This window comes from Macaca mulatta, chromosome 10, assembly GCF_049350105.2.
Source record: "Macaca mulatta isolate MMU2019108-1 chromosome 10, T2T-MMU8v2.0, whole genome shotgun sequence".
In the NCBI taxonomy this organism is placed as follows: Eukaryota; Metazoa; Chordata; class Mammalia; order Primates; family Cercopithecidae; genus Macaca; species Macaca mulatta.
In genome coordinates, this window is record NC_133415.1 from 87,332,650 (window position 1) to 87,353,744 (window position 21,095).

The 21,095-nt window shown below is 52.5% G+C and overlaps 3 protein-coding genes across 13 annotated transcripts in view; 2 read left to right on the forward strand and 1 right to left on the reverse strand.

The window, feature by feature from the left end:
- Positions 1 to 9,596, forward strand: part of DYNLRB1 (dynein light chain roadblock-type 1) — a 40,604-nt gene extending 31,008 nt beyond the window's left edge. The window contains exons 4-5 of one of the 3 annotated variants that reach the window (XR_013399800.1): positions 9,097 to 9,226; positions 9,425 to 9,596. The gene's annotated coding sequence lies outside the window, so the exon portion shown is untranslated. Of the gene's footprint in view, positions 1 to 9,089; positions 9,262 to 9,424 lie in introns of those variants that run through there. The other 2 variants (XR_013399801.1, XR_013399799.1) reach the window with 2 other exon arrangements.
- MAP1LC3A (microtubule associated protein 1 light chain 3 alpha) lies at positions 317 to 14,583 on the forward strand. 5 transcript variants are annotated; one of them, XM_077948464.1, is made up of 6 exons: positions 317 to 367; positions 465 to 485; positions 3,806 to 3,928; positions 13,466 to 13,521; positions 13,605 to 13,711; positions 13,981 to 14,582. In XM_077948464.1, the coding sequence occupies exons 3-6, from the start codon at positions 3,877 to 3,879 to the stop codon at positions 14,141 to 14,143; spliced, it is 378 nt and encodes a 125-aa protein (XP_077804590.1). In that variant the 5' UTR covers positions 317 to 367; positions 465 to 485; positions 3,806 to 3,876; the 3' UTR covers positions 14,144 to 14,582. The 5 variants fall into 5 exon arrangements, with proteins under 5 accessions (XP_077804590.1, NP_001248067.1, XP_028683135.1 ...); XM_028827302.2 differs by lacking the exons at positions 317 to 367; positions 465 to 485; positions 3,806 to 3,928 and adding an exon at positions 12,983 to 13,157 and having other exon boundaries at positions 13,981 to 14,150; positions 14,410 to 14,582; XM_028827303.2 differs by lacking the exons at positions 317 to 367; positions 465 to 485; positions 3,806 to 3,928 and adding an exon at positions 12,983 to 13,136 and having other exon boundaries at positions 13,981 to 14,150; positions 14,410 to 14,582.
- Positions 14,584 to 14,773: 190 nt separating this feature from the next.
- Positions 14,774 to 21,095, reverse strand: part of PIGU (phosphatidylinositol glycan anchor biosynthesis class U) — a 109,468-nt gene continuing 103,146 nt past the window's right edge. For all 5 annotated transcript variants that reach the window (XM_077951532.1, XM_077951534.1, XM_028828342.2 and 2 more), the window contains one exon: positions 14,774 to 15,209. In XM_077951532.1, the coding sequence (XP_077807658.1) occupies positions 15,096 to 15,209 (114 nt within the window). In that variant the 3' untranslated portion in view covers positions 14,774 to 15,095. The remainder of the gene's footprint in view (positions 15,210 to 21,095) is intronic.

Here is a 21,095-nt window from a genome sequence, read left to right on the forward strand (position 1 = left end):
ACAAAATTAGCTGGGTGTGGTGGCACATGCCTATAATCCCAGCTACTCAGGAGGCTGAGGCAGGAGAATCACTTGAACCCAGGAGGCAGAGGTTGCAGTGAGCCGAGATCATGCCATTGTACTCCAGCCTGGGCAACAAGAGCGAAACTCCGTCTCAAAAACCAAAACAAAACAGAAAAAGCTTCTGGAGCCCCAGTTACCACTTTCTAGTTCCAGACGGCAACTGATGGAGGATGGAGATGGCAAAGGATGTACCTTTTCTCTTTAAGGCGATTTCCCAGGAGTCCCATAGGGCACTTCCCACTTAGGCTAATTGACTGAAGTTCAGCCACCTGCCACTCCTGACTACACGGAAGCCTCGTGCAGGGCTGCACTAAGAGCCACCCAGGGCTGTCTTTGAAGGGGGACTGGGACAGCAGCTGCTGGAGTCAGCTGTCAGCCGCCTCTGCCATAGAAGCCACGAGGAGAAAGGATTTTGAGGAGGGGTAAGTCGCCAGAACACGTTTGTTTGCTGCGGAACGATCGTAAGGAGTCCCAGGGAGCAAGTCCATGGGGCGTGAGGAAGGCTGGTGTCCTGCGCACAGTAGAAGGACTGGCCTTAGGAACAGGGACAGTGATTCCACTCAGCATGAGGGAAGCCAGGGAGAGGCCAAGAGTGCAGGGCAAGGTCTCTGTGGAGTGAGGGCAGCAGGGAGGGTGCCTTGCAGGAGAGGAGACAGTACACACACTTCCCTGGGGACGTGGGCGGGGAGTCTGACCGAGTGGCAGGTGGCCCTTTTGCAGCATCTTTTTCAGCCGGGGGTGCAGCAGTCACCGCACAGCTGAACTTGGCCAGGTTAAGTCGGCAGAAGAAAGAGGGAGTTGGGACTGTTGGAAGTAATTGTGATGGCTGTGGAGTCTGTGCTGGGAGAGGAAGGGGAGTGACTGGATAGAGGGTGGCAGTGGAACTTTTTTTTAATCAAAAATTTTTTCCTCCCCAACCCCCCCTCTTTTTTTTTTCTTTTTTTTTTTTTAATTTCATTTAATAGAGACAGGGTCTGGTTATGTTGCTGACATAGTCTGGCTGTGCCCCACCCAAAATCTCATCTTGAATTATAATCCCCACAATCCCCAGGTGTCAAGGGAGAGCCCAGGTGGAGGTGATTGAGTCATGGAGTGGTTCCCGCATGCTCTTCTCGTGATAGTTCTCATGAGAGCAGATGGTTTTATAAGTGTTTGGTAGTTCCTCCTGCGTTCATTCTCTCTCCTGCTGCCTAGCAAAGAAGGTGCCTGCTTTCCCGTCACCTTCCACCTGGATTGTGAGTTTCCGGAGGCCTCCCCAGCCATGCAGACTTGTGCGTCAATTAAACGTCTTATCTTTATAAATTACTCAGTCTCGGGCAGTTCTTCACAGCAGTGTGAGAATGGACGTGTACGGTTTCCCAGGCTGGTCTTGAGCTCCTGCGTCCTCCCTAAGCACTGAGTTTGCAGGTGTGAGCCACCGCACCTGGCCAGAGTGAAACTTTGGAAAGGGCTGATTGTTCAGAAAGGCGGGGATCAGTGTGCCCAGCCTTGCTTCTGCAGGGGAGGCACACTGGTGAGGTGCCGTCTGGGGCAGACGAGGGAGGGGGGTTCCCAGAGCAGTGACAGTGGAGAGGGGTGGGAGGAGACAGATGGGCTTGAGAGGACTCAGGACTGCACTGGGGCCAGGTGATGGGATGAGAGGAGAGGGGGTGATTAGCTGGAGGCACAGTCTTGGGGAAAGAGGTGACTTTCTTTGGATGTGTTGAGTTCTGAGGCAGTCTTTGTTCCAGAGACAGCCTGGACGTGACAGCTGGAAGCCAAACTGGAGGTGGGGATTGCACATCACTCATAGTGGATGCACTGGTGGGTGTGGACAGAACCCAGGACCCCATGAGTGGCTAAGGGGAGCTGAGGAGCAGCTGGAGGCTGCAAAGGCCTTGGGGAGGCAACCTCCCCAGGTGACCAGCCTGCTCTGAGGGCTTGAAGTCACAGAGGGAGGGAGAAGGGTGACAGCCACAGCCCTCTCACTCAAGGAGGTGGGATCAGAGCTGGAGAGGACTGAGCACGCCCCTGGCTCAAGAGGACAGATATGCGGGTGAGGCCCAGAGGAAGGGAATGGCCAGGTCTGAGGCCCTGCAGGGCCAGTGGGGTTGGTGTTCTCAGCCTCCACTTTTCCAGTGAAAGCAGAGAATCTGGGAGTGAGGTGAGGCAGTGTGAGCTCGAGGCCTGTGGACCCCTTAGTGGGTCTCAGTCCCTACAATCTTTGGAATGTTTCACTTCGCCTTTTTTTTTTTTTTTTTTTAAGATGGAGTCTTGCTCTTGTCGCCCAGGCTGGAGTGCAGTGGCACAATCTTGGCTCACTGCAACCTCCGCCTCCCGGGTTCAAGCAATTCTCCTGCCTCAGCCTCCCTAGTAAACTGGGATTACAGGCACACACTACCATGCCCAGCTAATTTTTGTGGTTTTTTTTTTTTTTTTTTTTTTTTTTTTGAGACGGAGTCTCGCTCTGTCGCCGAGGCTGGAGTGCAGTGGCCGGATCTCGGCTCACTGCAAGCTCCGCCTCCTGGGTTCACGCCATTCTCCTGCCTCAGCCTCCCGAGTAGCTGGGACTACAGGCGCCCGACACCTCGCCCGGCTAGTTTTTTTGTATTTTTTTTTTAGTAGAGACGGGGTTTCACCGTGTTAGCCAGAATGGTCTCGATCTCCTGACCTCGTGATCCGCCCGTCTCGGCCTCCCAAAGTGCTGGGATTACAGGCTTGAGCCACCGCGCCCGGCCAATTTTTGTGTTTTTAGTAGAGACAGGGTTTCACCATGTTGGCCAGGCTGGTCTTCAACTCCTGACCTCAGGTGATCCACCCACCTCGGCCTCCCAAAGTGCTGGGATTACAGGTGTGAGTCACCATGCCTGGCCCCATTTCACTTTTTTGGTTGTGGTTTTTTGTTTTTGTTTTGATACAGAGTCTCACTCTATCACCCAGGCTGAAGTACATCGGTGCAAACTCAGCTCACTGCAACCTCTGCCTCCCGTTCAAGTGATTCTCCCATCTCAGCCTCCTGATTAGCTGGGATTACGGGCGTGTACCATCATACCTGGCTAATTTTTGTATTTTTAGTAGAGAAGGGGTTTCACCGTGTTGGCCAGGCCGGTCTCGAACTCTTGACCTCAGGTGATCAGACCACCTTGGCCTCCCAAAGTGCCGGGATTACAGGCGCGAGCCACCGCGCCTAGCCTTCACTTTGAGTCTGTAAATGGGAGCAGCCAATCCTTCCTCAGAGATAATGACCCTGACTCAGACTTCAGCCCACCTGGGTCCTCCCAATGTGAGGCCCATTTTACGAGTCCTTTGCCTGAAACGAGGCGCCACGGCACAGCAGCGCTGACGCAGGGCAGTTTCTTCCCTTCGCTCAGGAAGGCATTGAAGAACCAGCCGGTGGTAGAAAACAGCTTTACTGAGGGGGTGGCAGGGTTAGAGCTGTGGCTGCCCCTGCCATGGGCAGTGTCCTGAGAGTAGCAGCCCAGGGGCAGATCTGTATCCCTACTTACACCCATTTTTAATGACTGCTAAGTCAGGGGGCAGGTTATTCAGAAATAGCTAGAAAATGGGCAGTAACTTCTGACTGTTGCCATGGCCAGAGGGGGTAACTTCCAGGTATTGCCACGGCAATGGTAAACTGTCATGGCACTGGTGGGCGTGTCTTCTGGAGAGGTGATTTTGGCACTTCTGGTTCAGCCAGTCTTCAGTCTGGTCCAGAGTCAGTCCCTCCTGCCTCAGTGCTGACAGCAGGCCCTGTTTCCCCCAGGACTCCATGGCTTCCGAGCTGCTGACTGATCCTCCACCTCGGAGGTGGTTCTGGCACTGTCTGTTTTGCAGATGAAGATGAAATTCTTCAGTTCTCCATGTGGAAAAGCAGCTGAGGACCCAGGTCTGTCTGGCCCACCTGCCGTCGTGTAAAGGAGCTCAGGGCCTATGATCTGCCCATACTCGCACAGTCATTAGTGGTCAAACAGGCCAGGGTTGCTCCGCCCTCGTCAGGCCAGCCAAGGCCAGCTGTCTGCTTTTTCTCAGGCCAATAGGTCCAAGTCAGAAGCCACAGAACAGCAGGAATGAGGGATGGGAGCAGAGTGGCAGGGGGTGTGCTTGACCGTGGCTGAGACCCCCTGAGCAGAAGTGACTCCCCCAACCTCTGCCGATCCCCCTGGCACTGCCTGGCACAGACTCTGTCCCTGCACGTGGTCTAGAGGGGGAGATAAACCTTTTAGATGGCAAATGGCACGGAGAGATGACCGTAGGGACCCAGGGGCAGGGTCACTTATCCAAAGAATATTTACTGAGCACCCCCCATGTGCCACACCCTAAGTCCTGGGGCGTAGCAGGAACCAAGCATATGAAAAACTGTCCTTCAAGGACTTGCATTTTAGTGAGAAGGAAATAAAATTTTATTATAATAACTGTAAAACCACAGGGAGATACCACTACACACTTGCCAAAATGGTGAAACAGAAATGACCACCACCAAACGCTGGCAAGGAGGCAGCGTACCCGGAACTCCCACACATCACTGACGGGAGCGCAAAATGGAACAGCACTGGGGAGAGGCCTGGCCATTCTTCAAACACACATCTGCCCCCAAAGCCAGCAATTCTCCTATTCGTCCAAGTGAAACAAAAGAACATATCTACACAAACACTGTCACAGCAATGTTCAGAGCAGTTTATTCACATCACCAAAAGCTGGAAACAGCCCAGGCATCCATCAATAAAACAATAAACTGGTACATCCTTCCATGGGAACCTGCTTGATAGTTTAAAGAAATGGCCTACCCGGGCGCGGTGGCTCATACTTGTAATCTCAGCACTTTAGGAGGTCGAAGTGGGTAGATCAGGCGGTCAGGAGTTTGAGACCAGCCTGGCCAATATAGTGAAACCATGTCTCGACTAAAAATACAGAAAAAAATTAGCCAGGTGTGGTGGCATGCTCCCGTATTATGCAGGATATGAAATTATACAGACTCTGTCTCAAAAAAAAAAAAAAAAAAAAAAAAAAAGCCTACTGATACCTGCAACAACATGGGTAAGCCTCAAACTTTATACTGAATTAAACCAGAGGCACAAGAACACATGCTGTATGATTCCATCTGTAAGAATTTCTAGACCAGGCCAGAGTAGGGTGAGAAATGAGAACGGTGCCTGCCTCCATGGGGTGCAGGTGGACTGGGGAGGCCCAAGGAACCTTCCAAGTTGTCTTTTTTTTTTTTGAATCGTAGTCTTGCTCTGCCACCCAGGCGGGAAAGCAGTGGGACAATCTCGGCTCACTGCAACCTCTGCCTCCTGGGTTCAAGCAATTCTCCTACCTCAGCCTCCTGAGTAGCTGGGATTACAGGCACCACCACCATGCCCAGCTAATTGTTTGTAGTTTTAGTAGAGATGGGGTTTCACCATGTTGGCCAGGCTGGTCTTGAACTCTTGACCTCAGGTGATCTGCCCTTGGCCTCCCAAAGTGCTGGGATTACAGGCGTGAGCCACCGTGCCCGGCCATGTTCTCTATCTTGAAAGGGGTTTGGGTCACATTAGTGAGTATTTCTCAGACTCACCAAAGAGTACACTTCACACCTCCGCATTTCATTGTATGTGAATTTTACCCCAAAAGAAAATACATGAACGTGAAAGGCTGAGGGGAAAGTGAACAGATGTCTGCAACTTTGAAATTCAAAAAGGGAAGATGGACAGAGACATAATAAGGCAGATGGAGCCACCTGTGTTTGAGACGGAGCTGTGCTCTGTCACCCAGGTGAGTGCAGTGCACGATCTCGGCTACTGCAGCCTCCACCTTCCAGGTTCAAGCGATTCTCCTGCCTCAGCCTCCCGAGTGGCTGGGATTATAGGCGAGCACTGCCACACCCAGCCAATTTTTGTATTTTTAGTAGAGACAGGGTTTCACCAGGCTGGTCTCAAATTCCTGACCTCAGGCCTGCCTTGGCCTTCGCAAAGTGCTTGGATTATAGGCATGAGCCACTGGGGCCGGCTGAGCCAACTGTTTTTTTTTTTTTTTTGAGACAGAGTCTTGCTCTGTCCCCCAGGCTGGAGTGCAGTGGCCGGATCTCAGCTCACTGCAAGCTCTGCCTCCTGGGTTTACGCCATTCTCCTGCCTCAGCCTCCCGAGTAGCTGGGACTACAAGCGCTCGCCGCCTCGCCCGGCTAGTTTTTGTGTGTGTGTGTGTTTTTAGTAGAGATGGGGTTTCACCGTGTTAGCCAGGATGGTCTCGATCTCCTGACCTTGTGATCTGCCCGCCTCGGCCTCCCAAAGTGCTGGGATTACAGGCTTGAGCCACCGCGCCCGGCCGAGCCAACTGTTAATGGCAGGTGTAAGGGGACCACTACCATTATTTCAAGTGTTGCAATGCTTTCATAATGCCCAGAGAAATTATATAGCATATGGGAAGGCTTCCCTGAGGGGACACTTGAAGCAAAACTCGATGTGAGGGTGTGAGGGACACAGAGATCCTGGGGAAGGATGTTCCAGGCAAAGGCCCTGGGGCATGAGCCTGACAGGGGTTCCTGAAGTAGCCAGGAGGCCAGAGTAGTTGTGAGGCAGATCCCACGGCCTCCTGGGCCACCATCAGCCCTTGGCTCTTACTCTAAGAGGAGTATGTGGGGACAGGACAGCTGTGGTCACTGTCCTGAGAACGGACTGAAGGAGGCCAGGCCAGGGCAGGAAAACCAGCAAGGAGATAATGGCAGCATTCCACAAGATGTGGTGGGGACTCTGGCCCTGGTGGCAGTGCTGAGCCATGGTCAGATTCTGGAAAATCTTGAAGGTGGAACTGACAGAATTTGAGGATGGATTGGGTGTGGAAGGGGGTGGTAAAGGAAAGGAAGGAGTCGAGAATGACTCTGAGGAGGTCGGGCACGGTGGCTCACACCTCTAATCCCAGCACTTTGGGAGCCCAAGGCGGATGGATCGCCTGAGGCCAGGAGTTTGAGACCAGCCTGGCCAACATGGTGAAACCCCATCTCTACTAAAAATACAAAAGTTAGTCGGGCATGATGATAGGTGCCATCCCAGCTACTTGGGTGGCTAAGGCAGGAGAATCACTTGAAGGAGGGAGGTGGAGGTTGTGGTAAGCCGAGATTGCTCCAGTGCACTCCCTGCCTAGGTGACAAGAACGAAACTCCATCTCATAAATAAATACATTTAATACATAAAGGATTTTGGCCTGAAAAAGGGAGACAAAAGATTACAACTGGAGCACATTTTAGGGGAAGATCATGGGTTTGTTGTGCAGAGGTCAAGTTTGAGATAGATGTCTGTTAGACATTCGAGTAGACACAGGAAGTAGAGGCCAGGCCACTGGATTCAGGGGCGATGGGGCAGGGGAGGGACTGGAGGGCGAGTCAGCCCTGCTGACTGTCAGGCAGGGGCAGAGCTCAGAGCTTGGGACTTGGGGCCCTCCTCCACCCTGGCCTCGGCTCAGGACTGAGTCTGACAAAAGACAGGTGTCATCACTTCCCAAGGCCATGGCTGACCCAGTTCTTTGGCTGCTCTCAATGGCCCTGGTCACACTGAATCTTCTGTGGCACTGTGTGTGTGAGGTTTGTCCAGTTTGACACACAGCTCTGGATCAAGAGTCGGCAAACTAAGGCCCTCAGCCAAGTCTGTCTGTTTTAGCAAATAAAGTTTTATCCAGATCCAGCCAAACCCATTCGGGCTGTCTAAGGCCACTACAGCAGAACCACGTGGCTGCCAGAGACCATGTGGCCTGTAAAGCCTAAAATATTTACTGTTTGGCCCTTTAAGGGAAACGTTTGCCGACTACTCTCCATCTTTCATTAAACAGTGTGTGGTTCTGTTATGGGAACACAAGGCAAGCTATTGAATAAGACATTAGGTGGTTCCCAACTTTTTGCTATTATGAAAATGTTACAATAAATGTTCTTACCCTTGTTTCCCTGGGCTCCTGGGTGCACACACTGGAATTCCTGGTCTGTAGGAAAGACATGGGCATCTTCAGTTTGGGTCGATTTTGCCAAACTGCTCTCCAGTGTAGCTGAGGTCACTTACACTCCCAGCAGCGGCGGAAAGAGCCCATCTTTACGTTCCTAGTAAGTGTCCTCAGCCTTCAGTATTACCTTTCACTGTGTGTAGTTTCTCTCTGATTTCCTGGCTGTGAGTGACAGGTTTACTCCTTTTGTTGTTTTGGTGCTCTGGACCCCCGTACAATACTGAATTGTGTTCACTGGCCATTTGTTCCTGACTTTTAAGGGAATATTTCATGTTTCACCACATAGTATGGTGTTTTACCTTTGAGTACATGTTTACTGTAGGTTGGGATTTTGTTTTGTTTTTTTTGAGACACTCTCGCTCTGTCACCGAGGCTGGAGTGCAGTGGCGCGATCTCAGCTCACTGCAGCCTCCACCTCCAGGGTTCAAGCAATTCTCCTGCCTCAGTCTCCCGAGTAGCTGGGACTACAGGCATGTACTACCCATGCCCAGCTAATTTTTGTATTTTTAGTAGAGACGGGGTTTCACCATGTTGGCCAGGATGATCTTAATCTCTTGACCTCATGATCCGCCTGCCTCGGCCTCCCAAAGTGCTGGGATTACAGGCATGAGCCACCGTGCCCGGCCTGTTTTTGTTTTTTGAGATGGGGTCTCGCTCTGTCGCCAGGCTGGAGTATAGTGACACAATCTTGGCTCACTACAACCTCCACCTCCCTGGTTCAAGCGATTCTCATGCCTCAGCTTCCCAAGTAGCTGGGATTACAGGTGCGTGCCACCACACCCAGCTAACTTTTTTTTGTTTGTTTGTTTGTTTTTTTTTTTTTGAGACAGAGTCTCGCTCTGCCGCCCAGGCTGGAGTGCAGTGGCGTGATCTTGGCTCACTGCAAGCTCCGCCTCCCGGGTTCACGCCATTCTCCTGCCTCAGCCTCCCGAGTAGCTGGGACTACAGGCGCCCGCCACCTCGCCCGGCTAGTTTTTTTGTATTTTTTAGTAGAGACGGGGTTTCACTGTGTCAGCCAGGATGGTCTCGATCTCCTGACCTCGTGATCCGCCCGTCTCGGCCTCCCAAAGTGCTGGGATTACAGGCTTGAGCCACCGCGCCCGGCCACTTTTTTGTATTTTTTTGTAGAGATGGGGTTTCACCATAGTGTCCAGGCTGGTCTACAACTCCTGGGCTCAAGTGATCTGCCTGCCTTGGCCTCCCAAAGTGCTGTGATTACAGGTGTGGGCCACCACACCCGGCCTATTTTTTGTTGTTGTTGTTGTTGTTTTGTTTTTGTTTTCAGTTTTTTTTAAGACGGAGTTTCGCTCTTTTTGCCCAGGCTGGTGTGCAATGGCACAGTCTCGGCTCACTGCAACGTCCACCTCCCGGGTTCAAGCGATTCTCCTGCCTCAGCCTCCCAAGTGGCTGGGATTACAGGTGTCTGCCACTATGCCCAGCTAATATTGTATTTTTAGTACAGATGGGGTTTCACGAGGTTAGCCAGGCTGGTCTCGAACTCCTGACCTCAGGTGATCCACCCACCTCGACCTCCCAAAGTGCTGGGATTACAGGTGTGAGCCACCATGCCTGGCCTGTTTTCAGTATTTTTTGTTGTTTTTCTGAGACAGGGCCTCTGTCACTCAAACGATCCTCCCACTTCAGCTTCCTGAATAGTTGGGACTATAGCTGTGTGCCACCAAAGCCAGCTAATTTTTTTCTTTTCTTTTTTTTGAGACAGTCTCACTCTTGTCACACAGGCTGGAGTGCAGTGGCGCAATCTCGGCTCACTGAAACCTCTGCCTCCTGGATTCAAGCAATTCTTGTGCCTCAGCCTCCCAAGTAGCTGAGATTACAGGATGTGCCACCACACCTAGCTAACTTCTATATTTTTAATAGAGACGGGGTTTTGCCATGTTGATCAGGCTGGTCTTGAACTCCTGGCCTCAAATGATCTGCCCACCTCAGCCTCCCAAAGGGTTGGGATTACAGGCATGAGTCACTGCGCCTGGCCTAATTTTCTCATTTTTGTAGAAACCGGGTCTCACTATGTGGCCCAGGCTGGTCTCAAACTTCTGGGCTCAAGTGATTCTCCAACCTGGGCCTCCCAAAGTGCTGGGATTACACTATTACTCCTTTTTAAATTTCTTTGACACTCTGCTCATTGATTCTCTGTATTTATTATCTAAGTAATACATCTATGTAATAAGGCTATAAATCTGAATTTTTTTTTTAAGAAATGGGTCTTATTTTGTCACCAAGGCTGGAATGCAGAGGTGCAATCACAGCTCACTGCTGCCTTGAACTCTTGGGCTCAAGCAATTTTCCAGTCTGGGCCTCCCAAAGTGCTGGGATTACAGGTTTGAGCCACCACATCCAGCCTGGTATGGGCCCCCCTCCCAAGTTTTCTTAATATATGTATCCTCATTTTTTTTTAATCTAAATAATTTTTACTTATATATGAGTTCATATTTAGAACAGGTTTCAATTTCCACACAGTTGGAGCTTATATGGTTTTTGCCTGTGGCCAAAGAATATGGTTGAAACTGATTTGATATCTGTTGAGATTTGTCGTGCACCCTAGTAGTTGGGTCATTTTTGTAAATGTTCCTTCCGTGATTGAAAGTAATGTGTTGGTCCCACACAGGTCTGAAATTTAAATTTTAAAACTTAAAAAATTAATGTGTCAGGTTCAGGATTCTATTGGGCTTCACTGATCAGGATTAGCAACTGTATTAACATCCTCTATGTCCTTAGTTTTTTTGGTTGTTCCGTTTATTAGTTATTCAAATAGGTCTTATGTCTCCCACTATGATGGAGGACTTGGCAATTTCTCCTTGTATTCATATATATATATAGAGAGAGAGAGCAACATAGACAGAGTCTATATATAGACAGAGTCTTGCTTTGTCGCCCAGGCTGGAGGGCAGTGGCGCAATCTCGGCTCACTGCAACCTCCGCCTAGCAGGTTCAAGCAATTCTTGTGCCTCAGCCACCTGAGTAGTTGCGATGACAGGCGTGCACCACCACGCCCGGCTAATTTTTGTATTTTTAGTAGAGACAGAGTTTGCCACGTTGGCCAGGCTGGTCTTAAATTCCTGGCCTCAAGTGATCCGCCCACCTCGGCCTCCCAAAGTGCTGGGATTACTGGCATGAGCCACTGCACCCAGCCTATTTTCAGCCTTAAAAACCCTGGAACATAGAAGTTCAGAACTTCCCTCTCTTCACAGAGCTACTCGCATCATTTCATGGTGATCCTTTGTCCCCAATGTCTTCTGCCTGAAGGCCTATTTTGTCTGAGTGAATTTCTATAGGTACATATTTTGGTTAGTTTTTCTCTAGTACACCTTTTTCCATCATTTTACTTTTGGTGCCCTTAGATTTTAAATGTCCTCTTGTAAATAGCATAGAGCTGCATTTTATTTTTTCTTGGCCAATCTGGTCATCTGTGTTTTAAGAGGTGAACGTAAACCACATTTTCTACCTCTGGTTTTGTACTATATATTTACCATCCCTTTTACTTTGCTTCCTTTTTCTCCTTTTCTGGCGTCCATTATAGTTTGTATTCTTTTGATGATCCCTCTTAAATATCTGAAATACACACCTGACTTTACAAAGCCAGAGAATGCTTAGTCTCTTTATCCCCCTCTCAAATCGAACTTCCTAAAACACCTTAACTCTGATTGCCCTCTCAGTCTCCCATGTTCTTCTGTCTCATGCATCTTGTTTCTGTGGCCCACAGATTATCCATTATTCATGTTGCATATTAAATACTTGTTTAGATTTACTGACATGTTTACTAATTTGCTCACCATTTTTCCATCTAATTTCTTCCTTTTGGGTTCCATGTCTTTGATACTGAAGTACATTCTTTAAAAATTATTTTGGCGGCTGGGCGCAGTGGCTCACGCCTGTAATCCCAGCACTTTGGGAGGCTGAGGCGGGCGGATCACGAGGTCAGGAGATCGAGACCATCCTGGCCAACATGGTGAAACCCCATCTCTACTAAAAACATAAAAAGTAGCTAGGCGTGGTGGCAGGCGCCTAATAATCCCAGCTCCTTAGGAGGCTGACTGAGGCAGGAGAATCGCTTGAACCAGGGAGGCGGAGGTTGCAGTGAGCTGAGATCGCACCACTCTAGCCTGGCGAAAGAACGAAACTCCCTTTCAAAAAAAAAAAAAAAAAAAGATGTTGATCTTCGGTCTGTGCCTTCTGCTCTGGATTTTAAGCATCATTTCTGACAGCTCTCATTCAGGAACTGCCTCTGCAGGTCTTTCAGTGCTCGCCTGTGGAGCTCTGCTCCGGCCTGCGAGTTCTCCTGGCGTTGCCATCCGTGGCCTTTTCCTTTTAATTCTCCATCACCTGTCCTCTGGTAAGCTGCTTGCTATCAGCCTCCAGGTCCACGATTTCTCTTCTGTTGTCCTGCTCTGCCTTCTTGCCACATCCTCTGAGACCTGAATTTCGATAGCTCTACTCTTCAATTATATTATTCTTTTTCAAACCTGGGCGTTCATTTCTAGCGTCTTGCTCTATCCTGTGTCTGACTGTGCCTCCCGCACCTTCTCCCTTCTCTTGCCCTGAGCCCCCTTGAAGGCGCCGGGCCTTTGGCTCCCGCTGTTTCCCACGGTGCCCAGAGCCGCGGGTCAGTCCTGACACAGACTCGGTGAGGGAAGGAAGTGGTGCCACGGGGCTGCAGCCTGGCCCACCCGCTCCATCGGCCCAGGGCGGCCCCACCGCTCTCCCGGCCTCACCAGAGTCGGGGCCACGGGAGAGGCTCCCGCGCTGCTCATGACGTCACGGGACTGTGACGCGCCCAGGAGCCCCGCCTCTCGTGTCCCGGGCCGGGGACCCAGGCTCTCTGCGCCGTGACGTCACGGGTCCGGGCGGGCGGGTTGTGCGTCGGCCCAATGGGAGCTGCGCGCCGGCCTCCCCTTTAAGGAATGTTGTGACCTGACGTCACCGGGCGAGTTACCTCCCGCAGCCGCCGCCGCCGTGCTCAGCGCGAGCGCCGGAGCCCTTGAGCGCGAGGCACGGAGCCCCCGGAGCCCCCAAACCGCAGCCACATCTCCGCGCCCCAGAGCCCCGGCCTGCGCGCCCAGCCGGGCCCGCGCGATGCCCTCCGACCGGCCTTTCAAGCAGCGGCGGAGCTTCGGTGAGGCCCGGCAGGCGAGCTGTGAGCTCGGGGTAGGGGTGCCGGGGAGGGGGGGTGCCCGGCCGACCCAGACTGCCGCAGGTGACGTCAGCCCCGTGACGTCAGGCTTCGGCTGGACCCTCGGGCTGGGAGGCTGGCTCCGGCCTGGGCGGGGGCTGCCTGCTTCCCCACCACGATAGGTGCCAGGGGCTGTGGGGCCTGACGGCCCCGGGGGCGGGGGCTGGAGCTGGGGCGTGGCCGGGGGCCGCCCCTTGGGGACAGGCAGGCGGAGACGTGGGGAGGACCTGGGCCGGGCCGACCCGGCCTCACGGTCTGGCCGCTGTCCGCAGCCGACCGCTGTAAGGAGGTACAGCAGATCCGCGACCAGCACCCCAGCAAAATCCCGGTAAGTCCTGCACCCCCAGCCCTGCCCCGGCCCCGCCTCGCGCGTCCCCGACACAACCCCCTGCCCGCCCGCCCTGCTCCCAGGTGATCATCGAGCGCTACAAGGGTGAGAAGCAGCTGCCCGTCCTGGACAAGACCAAGTTTCTGGTCCCGGACCATGTCAACATGAGCGAGTTGGTCAAGATCATCCGGTGCGTGGGCAGCCGCTGCCAGGTGGTGGCTTGGGTCGGGAAGGGAGACGGGTTCCCGCCGAGAAGGGGTCAGGGGTGATGGGACCGGTGGTGGACCCCTGTTCTGGGGCGGCTGGAAAGGTCAAGGTCGGGGCTGCAGTCGGTGCCGGGTCAGAGGTGACAGGTGGGGTGAGGATGGGTGTGAAAGGCTGGGAATCATTCTGGGGGTCAGGGCTACGTTGCCCCGTAGCCAAGCCCCTTACAGCCACATACTCTCCCGCCTGCCTCAGGCGCCGCCTGCAGCTGAACCCCACGCAGGCCTTCTTCCTGCTGGTGAACCAGCACAGCATGGTGAGCGTGTCCACGCCCATCGCGGACATCTACGAGCAGGAGAAAGACGAGGACGGCTTCCTCTACATGGTCTACGCCTCCCAGGAAACCTTCGGCTTCTGAGCCAGCAGTAGGGGGGTCGGCCTGGGAGTGGGGGGGGGCCCGGTCAGGCCCTGCCCAGAGAGCTCCTGGTTCCTGAACTGAGCTGCCTCTGCCGTGGTGGGCTGGGCAGGCATGTGCCCCCCTAGTCAGAGGGCAACCCACCTACTCTGCCCCTGGGTGGATCCTGGGCCGGTTGTGTTAGGGTTGTCCCTCTGGGTGCTGGCTGGGATGGGGGAGGGTTGGGAGCAGCCCCCAGCACCCCGCTGTGTGGTTCATCTTTTTTTTAGGCCCCTGCCTGACTGCCCATCTGCCCCTCACCCACCCAAGGCTCTGCCCACGCCTGGACCTGCCCACCCCTGAAAGACTGGCCCCTGGCTCCCCGCCCCTCGGTCTCCACATGGTGTATGGATCTGTGGTCATTGTCCCTCTGCAGAATAAAGATTGCTCAGGCCTGCCTGGCCCCGTGCCTCCAGCTGCTTGCTTGGGAGTGGGAAGGGTGCTGGTAGGGCTGTCTGCACCATCCCCGGGCTCTGGCGCACAGACTTGTGTTCTGTGGCCTCAGTGCTTGCTCTGGAAACCCACACCTGTGTGTAGTGTTCAGAACATTAGGGTCCAACCCTCTAGGAGTGCAATGCAGATGTGGTCTCAGGGTAGACTTCATAACAAAAAACATTTATTAAGTAGCTACAACCTAACAAGCCCTGCTCACCTGCCTCTTCTCCTTCCTGCCTGGGAGGGGGCTCCTTGGTGTGCAGAGCCACGAAGTGGGGGGGTCCAAGTTGGGGAGCTTCCAGTTCTTCCCCACAGGCCTTACTATCAGCCATGGGTCTCTTTTGGTACCAGAGACTTGTGACCCTGGACTCGAACCTCTTCTGCCCGAGCACTCGCCTGCTGGCAACTCTGACTGGAGGGCTTGGCCCAGCTTCTGGCCCCTCAGCCCCCTGAGGTCCACAAAGCCCTGTGCCAGCCAGGCCTACTTGAGCACAAGCATGGCCTCTGTGCCGTCCTTGGCGGTCAAGTAGAGGCCGTGTGTGAGGTAGTACTCCCGCCGCAGGAAGGCATAGAAGTAATCAGAGATGAGCAGGATCTGGGGGGAGAGAGAGGATATGAGGTGCTGCAGGGTATCTCCCCGTGAGCCCAGGATCCCTGAACTGCTAGCATGTGTTGGAAGACAGGAGAGCCCCTGCCTGGCTCTGGATCACAATCACTGGAGAGGCCCTGCCCAGGGCCCCCACCTCAGGGCCCAAACTTGACCCTGCAAGGTCTGTTGGCCTCTCAGAGGCTGTCCAGACTTCCCCGGCCCCCACCCATGGTCTACACCTCCATCACAGGCTTTGGTCTCAAATGCCAGCCTGGTGCCTGTGCAGCCAGAGGCCTCTGCCCCCTCTTCCCACAGCCACTTCCACCCCAGCCAGGTCCACATCAAACTCCTCACCTTCCCTCTGTCAAATACACTTCTCCCACTGGGCACCCATGCCCCCATCTTCCAGCCAAGTGCCCAGGCCACAAAATTGCCCTGACACTTCTCTCATACATCAAGCCACCATGACCTGTCAATTCTACCCCTTAAACTCAAATCCACCCTTTCGATCCAGCCCCACAGTCACTACTCTGGACAGAGCCACTGTCATCTCCTAAACAACAGCAAAGCTTGGTCCCTGGGCTCCCTGCTCTCAAACCCACGCCCACCCCATTCTTCCTGGCAGCCAGAGGGAGCTTTTCAAAACCTACATCTGATGGTGTTACTTCCAGTCTTCAAATCCTCCAAAGGCTTCCCATGCCTTAGGGGGAAGCTCGAACTCCCTGGTGCTCTGAGACCTTGCTAGGGTCCCTGCCCACCCTCTCCTGGCTCCACCTCACCCCACTGCAGGATCCTTACTGTTTCTTCTGCATGGAACGTTCTCTCCCCGTTCATCTAGTCGACAGCTGCTTACGCTTCAGGTCTCAGGATCACTTGCCCCCCAGATTAGGTCTTGGCCCCACTAATCTCTACTCAATAACAGACTCATCCAAAGCACAATTTTTCCTTCAGCTGACAGCCTGATTGTGCCTCCTCCCCTGGCCCAGGGCCTCCATCAGGGCAGGGTCTTCGAATGGTTCTGTCACGATGGTATCTCTGTGCCCAGCTCAGTCTGTCTGTCCCATTCCGGGCCACACGCAGAATCAAAGGGGGCCTAGAAGCTCAGCCCACTGTCTCTTCAAGGAGGCCCAGAAAGGAACAGGGATTTGCCGAGGGCCCTGTACACCAGACCCAGAGTCTGCGGTCTCGGTCAGCCCAAGCTTCCCAAGACCACTGGTCCCTGGAGCAGGTTGGGCAGGGCCCAGCCTCAGAGAAGGATGAGCGGATGGGTTCACACTGCAGACACTGCAGCTCTCAGGCACCTGGAGGCCTCAGAGGATTGGCACCAACCACATGGCACAGATGGGGAGACTAAGGCACAGAGCACTTGGCTATGGTCTTGGGGCAAGACAGGTTGAGCTAAGCCTGGGATCTAGACCTCCAGACCCTGTCCTGGGCAGCTTCTCACTCACCTGAAGGTAACACAACAGCAGCTAAAGAGAGATCAGAGGCGCCTGGAGTTCAAGAAGGTGTCCTGTCACCAACAGCTCTAATGGCCTCAGGACAAGTACCTGCCATTCTATCACCACAGAAGCCCATCTGGAAGGTTTAACAATCCTCATCTTCAACAGATGGGCAAACTGAGACTCAAAGTGTTCAATGGTTGGCCTAAGGCTGCACCTGGAGCACTGGACTAATGGCCATGGACCCAGAAAGGTGGTCTGCCTGGGGCCCAGATCCCTGAGGAGCACCAGATTGGTCAGTGTCAGAAAAGCAGACAGAGCTCAGGCAGCCCCTGAGGCCCGGCCCCCAGCTGCCCAGCTGGCAGCTCCAGGCTGGCCCATTGGGGGGCAGCGATCACAGCAAAGGCTGACCTCATACCCTGCAGCCCTTTCTCACCCAGGCCCGAGATGCCATCTGGGCAGGAGGAGCCCAAAGCAGGGACTGAGCTCAGAGGCTGATCCCTGAACCAGGTCAGATGAGGGGCAGGTGCAGTCACAATCCGCAACAATCAAAACGAAGCAACTCCATGTCACACAATAATCATCTGGACAAGCAGGAGGAAGAAAAAGATGAGGTTATTAGATTGGACCAGATGAAACTGCCATTTTTGCAGATAAAAAAATGGTTGAATACAGGCAATTTCATACGATCCAACCTAATACAAAACGGAAAAGGACACACAGAAGAGTAGGCATATTATTTAGAAACACCAGCAGAAATAACAGGAAGAATTTAGGTAGCTATTCTTTTCCCCTATAAACCTGAACTCTGCAAACTACATACATGTATTCCACTGACAAAAATAAAACTTTGGCCAGGCGCAGTGGCTCACGCCTGTAATCCCACCAGTTTCGGAGGCCAAGGCGGGCGGATCACCTGAGGTCGGGAGTTCGAGACCAGCCTGACCAACATGGAGAAACCCCATCTCTACTAAAAATACAAAATTAGCTGGGCGTGGTGGTGCATGCCTGTAATCCCAGCTACTCAGGAGGCTGAGGCAGGAGAATCGTTTGAACCCGGGAGGCGGAGATGTGCCACTGCACCCCAGCCTGGGCAATAAGAGCGAAACTCCGTCTCAAAAATAAAAAATAAAACTTCAATTAAATCAGCCAATACATCAATGAATCAATACATCAATGCGGGGAGGAGATAAATATTCCTTCCAGAAGAATTCCAAACAATGTAGGTAGTTATACCCCCTCCCACAGAAGGAGCTTAATTCTTGTTCACTCTGCATCCCCTAAGCCTCGGGTGGTCTAGACTCGGTTACTCACTTCCTGCTGAGGATCAGGGAAAGGGAAAAGAGTAACTTCACAGTGGAGAAACCTGGCCAACACTATCTTAACCACGTGGTGGAGGTTAACATCAGCTTGAAATCACATGGCTAGCATGTACCCCCAATAGATGTGATTCCTTCTAAAAACCCACAACCACAGGATAATCCTAAGAAAAGCATCAGACAAACCTAAACTGGGGGACAAACCTAAATTGGGTGACATTCTATGAGATGCCTGGCTGGTGGTCCTCAACTGTCAAGGTCATGACAAGTCAGGAAAGACTAAAAACAAAAGCAGAAGACACTGAGGAGGTGTGACCTTAAATGTAACGTGGACCCTTCAATGGGGTCCTGGCAGAGAAAGAGGATGTGACTGCAAAAATAGGAAATCCAAATCCATTCTAGTGTTTCAGACTAATAGTAATATATCAGGGTGTCTTAGTTTTGACAAACATATCATGGTAACATATAAAATGTTAACAACCTAGGCAACTAGGTGGGGGCTTACAGGAACTCTGTTCTATCTCTCCAACTTTCCTATAAATCTAAAGTGATTCTAAAATAAAAAGTTTATTTAAAAAATAAATGAACTAGCCGGGAATGGTGGCTTGTGCCTGTAATTCTAGCTACTCGAGAAGCCGAGGCAAAGGGATCACTTAAGCCCAGGAGGTCAACCTGGGTGTCAGAGCAAAACCCCAGCTCTTCAAACAGGAAAAAAATTAACAGCAATGACCTACTGTTATATGTAACAAACTCAAAATATTTTGCTGACTGAAAGAGGGCTTTGGCAAATGTACACATAAGATTTGCACTTTTCCCTGTATAATAAATTTTACATAAGAAAAATGTAAATAAATAGTGAAGTCTAGTTAATGATACACATGCTGAAATATTTAGCAGGAAATGTACTGATGTCTGCATTTCAATTTGAAATACATTAAAAAAGTAAGATGGACTGAGGGATGATGGGAGAAGTACAGGAAGATGTCAACGGTGGACTCCCGCTGGTGGGTATGTATACGGGTGTCCAATGCTAAAGCTGTCAACTGTGAGGTGTGTGTGGAGATCTGCAGGATAAAGGGGGTGGCGGGAAGAGCCCTGTGAGCGGCTTGGGCACACAGCCCTGGGCGTCATAAGTCCTGAGGGGGCACCCTGCCCCTAGGGAGAGGACACCAGGCTGGCCCAGAGGCCTGGTCCTTTCAGAGGGAAGCCTGTAGCCGGGACAACCTCTTCTGACCTTGGGGCTTTCCATTTGGGCCGTAAGGGGAGCAGGGATTTCCCAGAAGCCCTAGGATGCAGCCAACACAGCAGCTGCAGACTCAGAGCCCCTTTGCCCTGTCTGGACAGAGGCAAGTTGGGCAAGGGGCTGTGGAATTTGCATGGGCAAGTCAGTGGCTGTGTGATGTTAAGTCTCTTCCTGTCCCCTAGGCTGCATTTTCCTCATCTGGAAAATGACAGTAATAGGCTCTAGCTTGTTACCAACAATGCTGAGCTCCTCTAGTTTTTTTTTTTTTTTTTTTTTTTGAGTGCAATGGTGTGATAGCTCACTGCAACCTCCGCCTCCCGGGTTCAAGCTATTCTCCTGCCTCAGCCTCCCAAGAAGCTAGGACTACAGGTGCGTGCCACCATGCCCGTTTTTTTGTTTGTTTTTCGTTTTTTGTTTGTATTTTTAGTAGAGACGGGTTTCACCGTGTTAGCCAGGATGATCTCGATCTCCTGACCTTATGATCCGCCCGCCTTGGCCTCCCAAAGTGCTGGGATTACAGGTGTGAGTCACCGCGCCCAGCCGGGCTCCTCTAGTCTTTGTGCCAGAGTTAGGACCCCAGAACATGTCTGTCCCTCTGTGTCCTCAGGTCTCTGGATCCCACCCAACGTGGCTGAAATGCTGCTTTGCCAATCCCCTTCTCAGACTTGCCCTCTTCTCCTTCCACAGCCACCTCCTGCTGGGAGCCCCCCCCTCATCCTCTCTGGACACACACATGCACTCACACACACACAGATGCACACACATACACGCATGCTCACACTGCTCACACATACACAGGTACACACACATGCATGCTTGCACTGCTCAGACACAGGCTCACACTGCACTCACACAGGTGCGCACACACACACAGGTGCACACATGCACACTTGCAATGCTTAGACACACATGCTCGCACACACACAGGTGCGCACACACGCAAGCTCGCACTACTCACACAGGCTCGCACTGCACTCACACACACTGATGCACACACATACACACACGCTCACCTGCTCAGAAGTTCCCTGGCTCCCCCTGCCCTGCCCAGCAGCGCTGCAGCTCCCACCTATCCCTCAGAGGCTCATCTGCCAGGAGTCTTCTCTAACCCTGCATTGTTACATGGACCCTGAAGTTAAATCACTGCCCACTGGCCTCCCAACGAAATGGGGCTGCATTTGCTCCAGTTCTATGACCCCAGACCCTGCACAGGGCCAGCTCTCTCTGAGTTGTCTGCTGGTCTCTACCTTCTCAGCGCTGCCCCCAGGGACGGCTCGGTCCACATTCCTCTCTATGGCAGCCATGAGGGCTCCAGGGCCGCCTCCCTCTGGGACCATGATGAAGAGGTCATGGGGCAGCTAGCTGATAAAGGGGTGACCAGGGACAGACAGGAATCAGAAGTGGAATGAAACCCTCAGAACGTGCTCCAGTGCAGGGCAGGACAGAGAGACAGGAAATGAACATCTTCTGAGTGTCTGCCCTGGGCCAGGCCCTTTAACAGAAAAACAATATTGTCCCTTTCCAACATCCCAGGGTAGGGCTGACAATGCCCACTTAGAGAAGGGAAACTCAGGGGTTATGGGCCCTGCAAAAGGTCGCATGGTAGGAAGTGAAGAGTTAGGGGCCAGTCCTGTCAGAGGCCCAACCCTGAGTTCTTCCACAACCCCCTAGGGTCTGCACCCACATGAACTGAGTCCTGCTCAGAACTGAGTCCTGCTCCATACCAGGCCTGTGCTGACACCTCAGGTACATTTACACCCTGAGGAGGCTGCTCTCCCCAGTTCATAGCTCTGTCACTCAGTGGAGAGAGAAAGAGATTGACTCTTTTTTTGAAAAGCCAGTAGAGGTTGTTAATCCAGTGTGTTGTGAAACTGCTAGGCTCAGACAG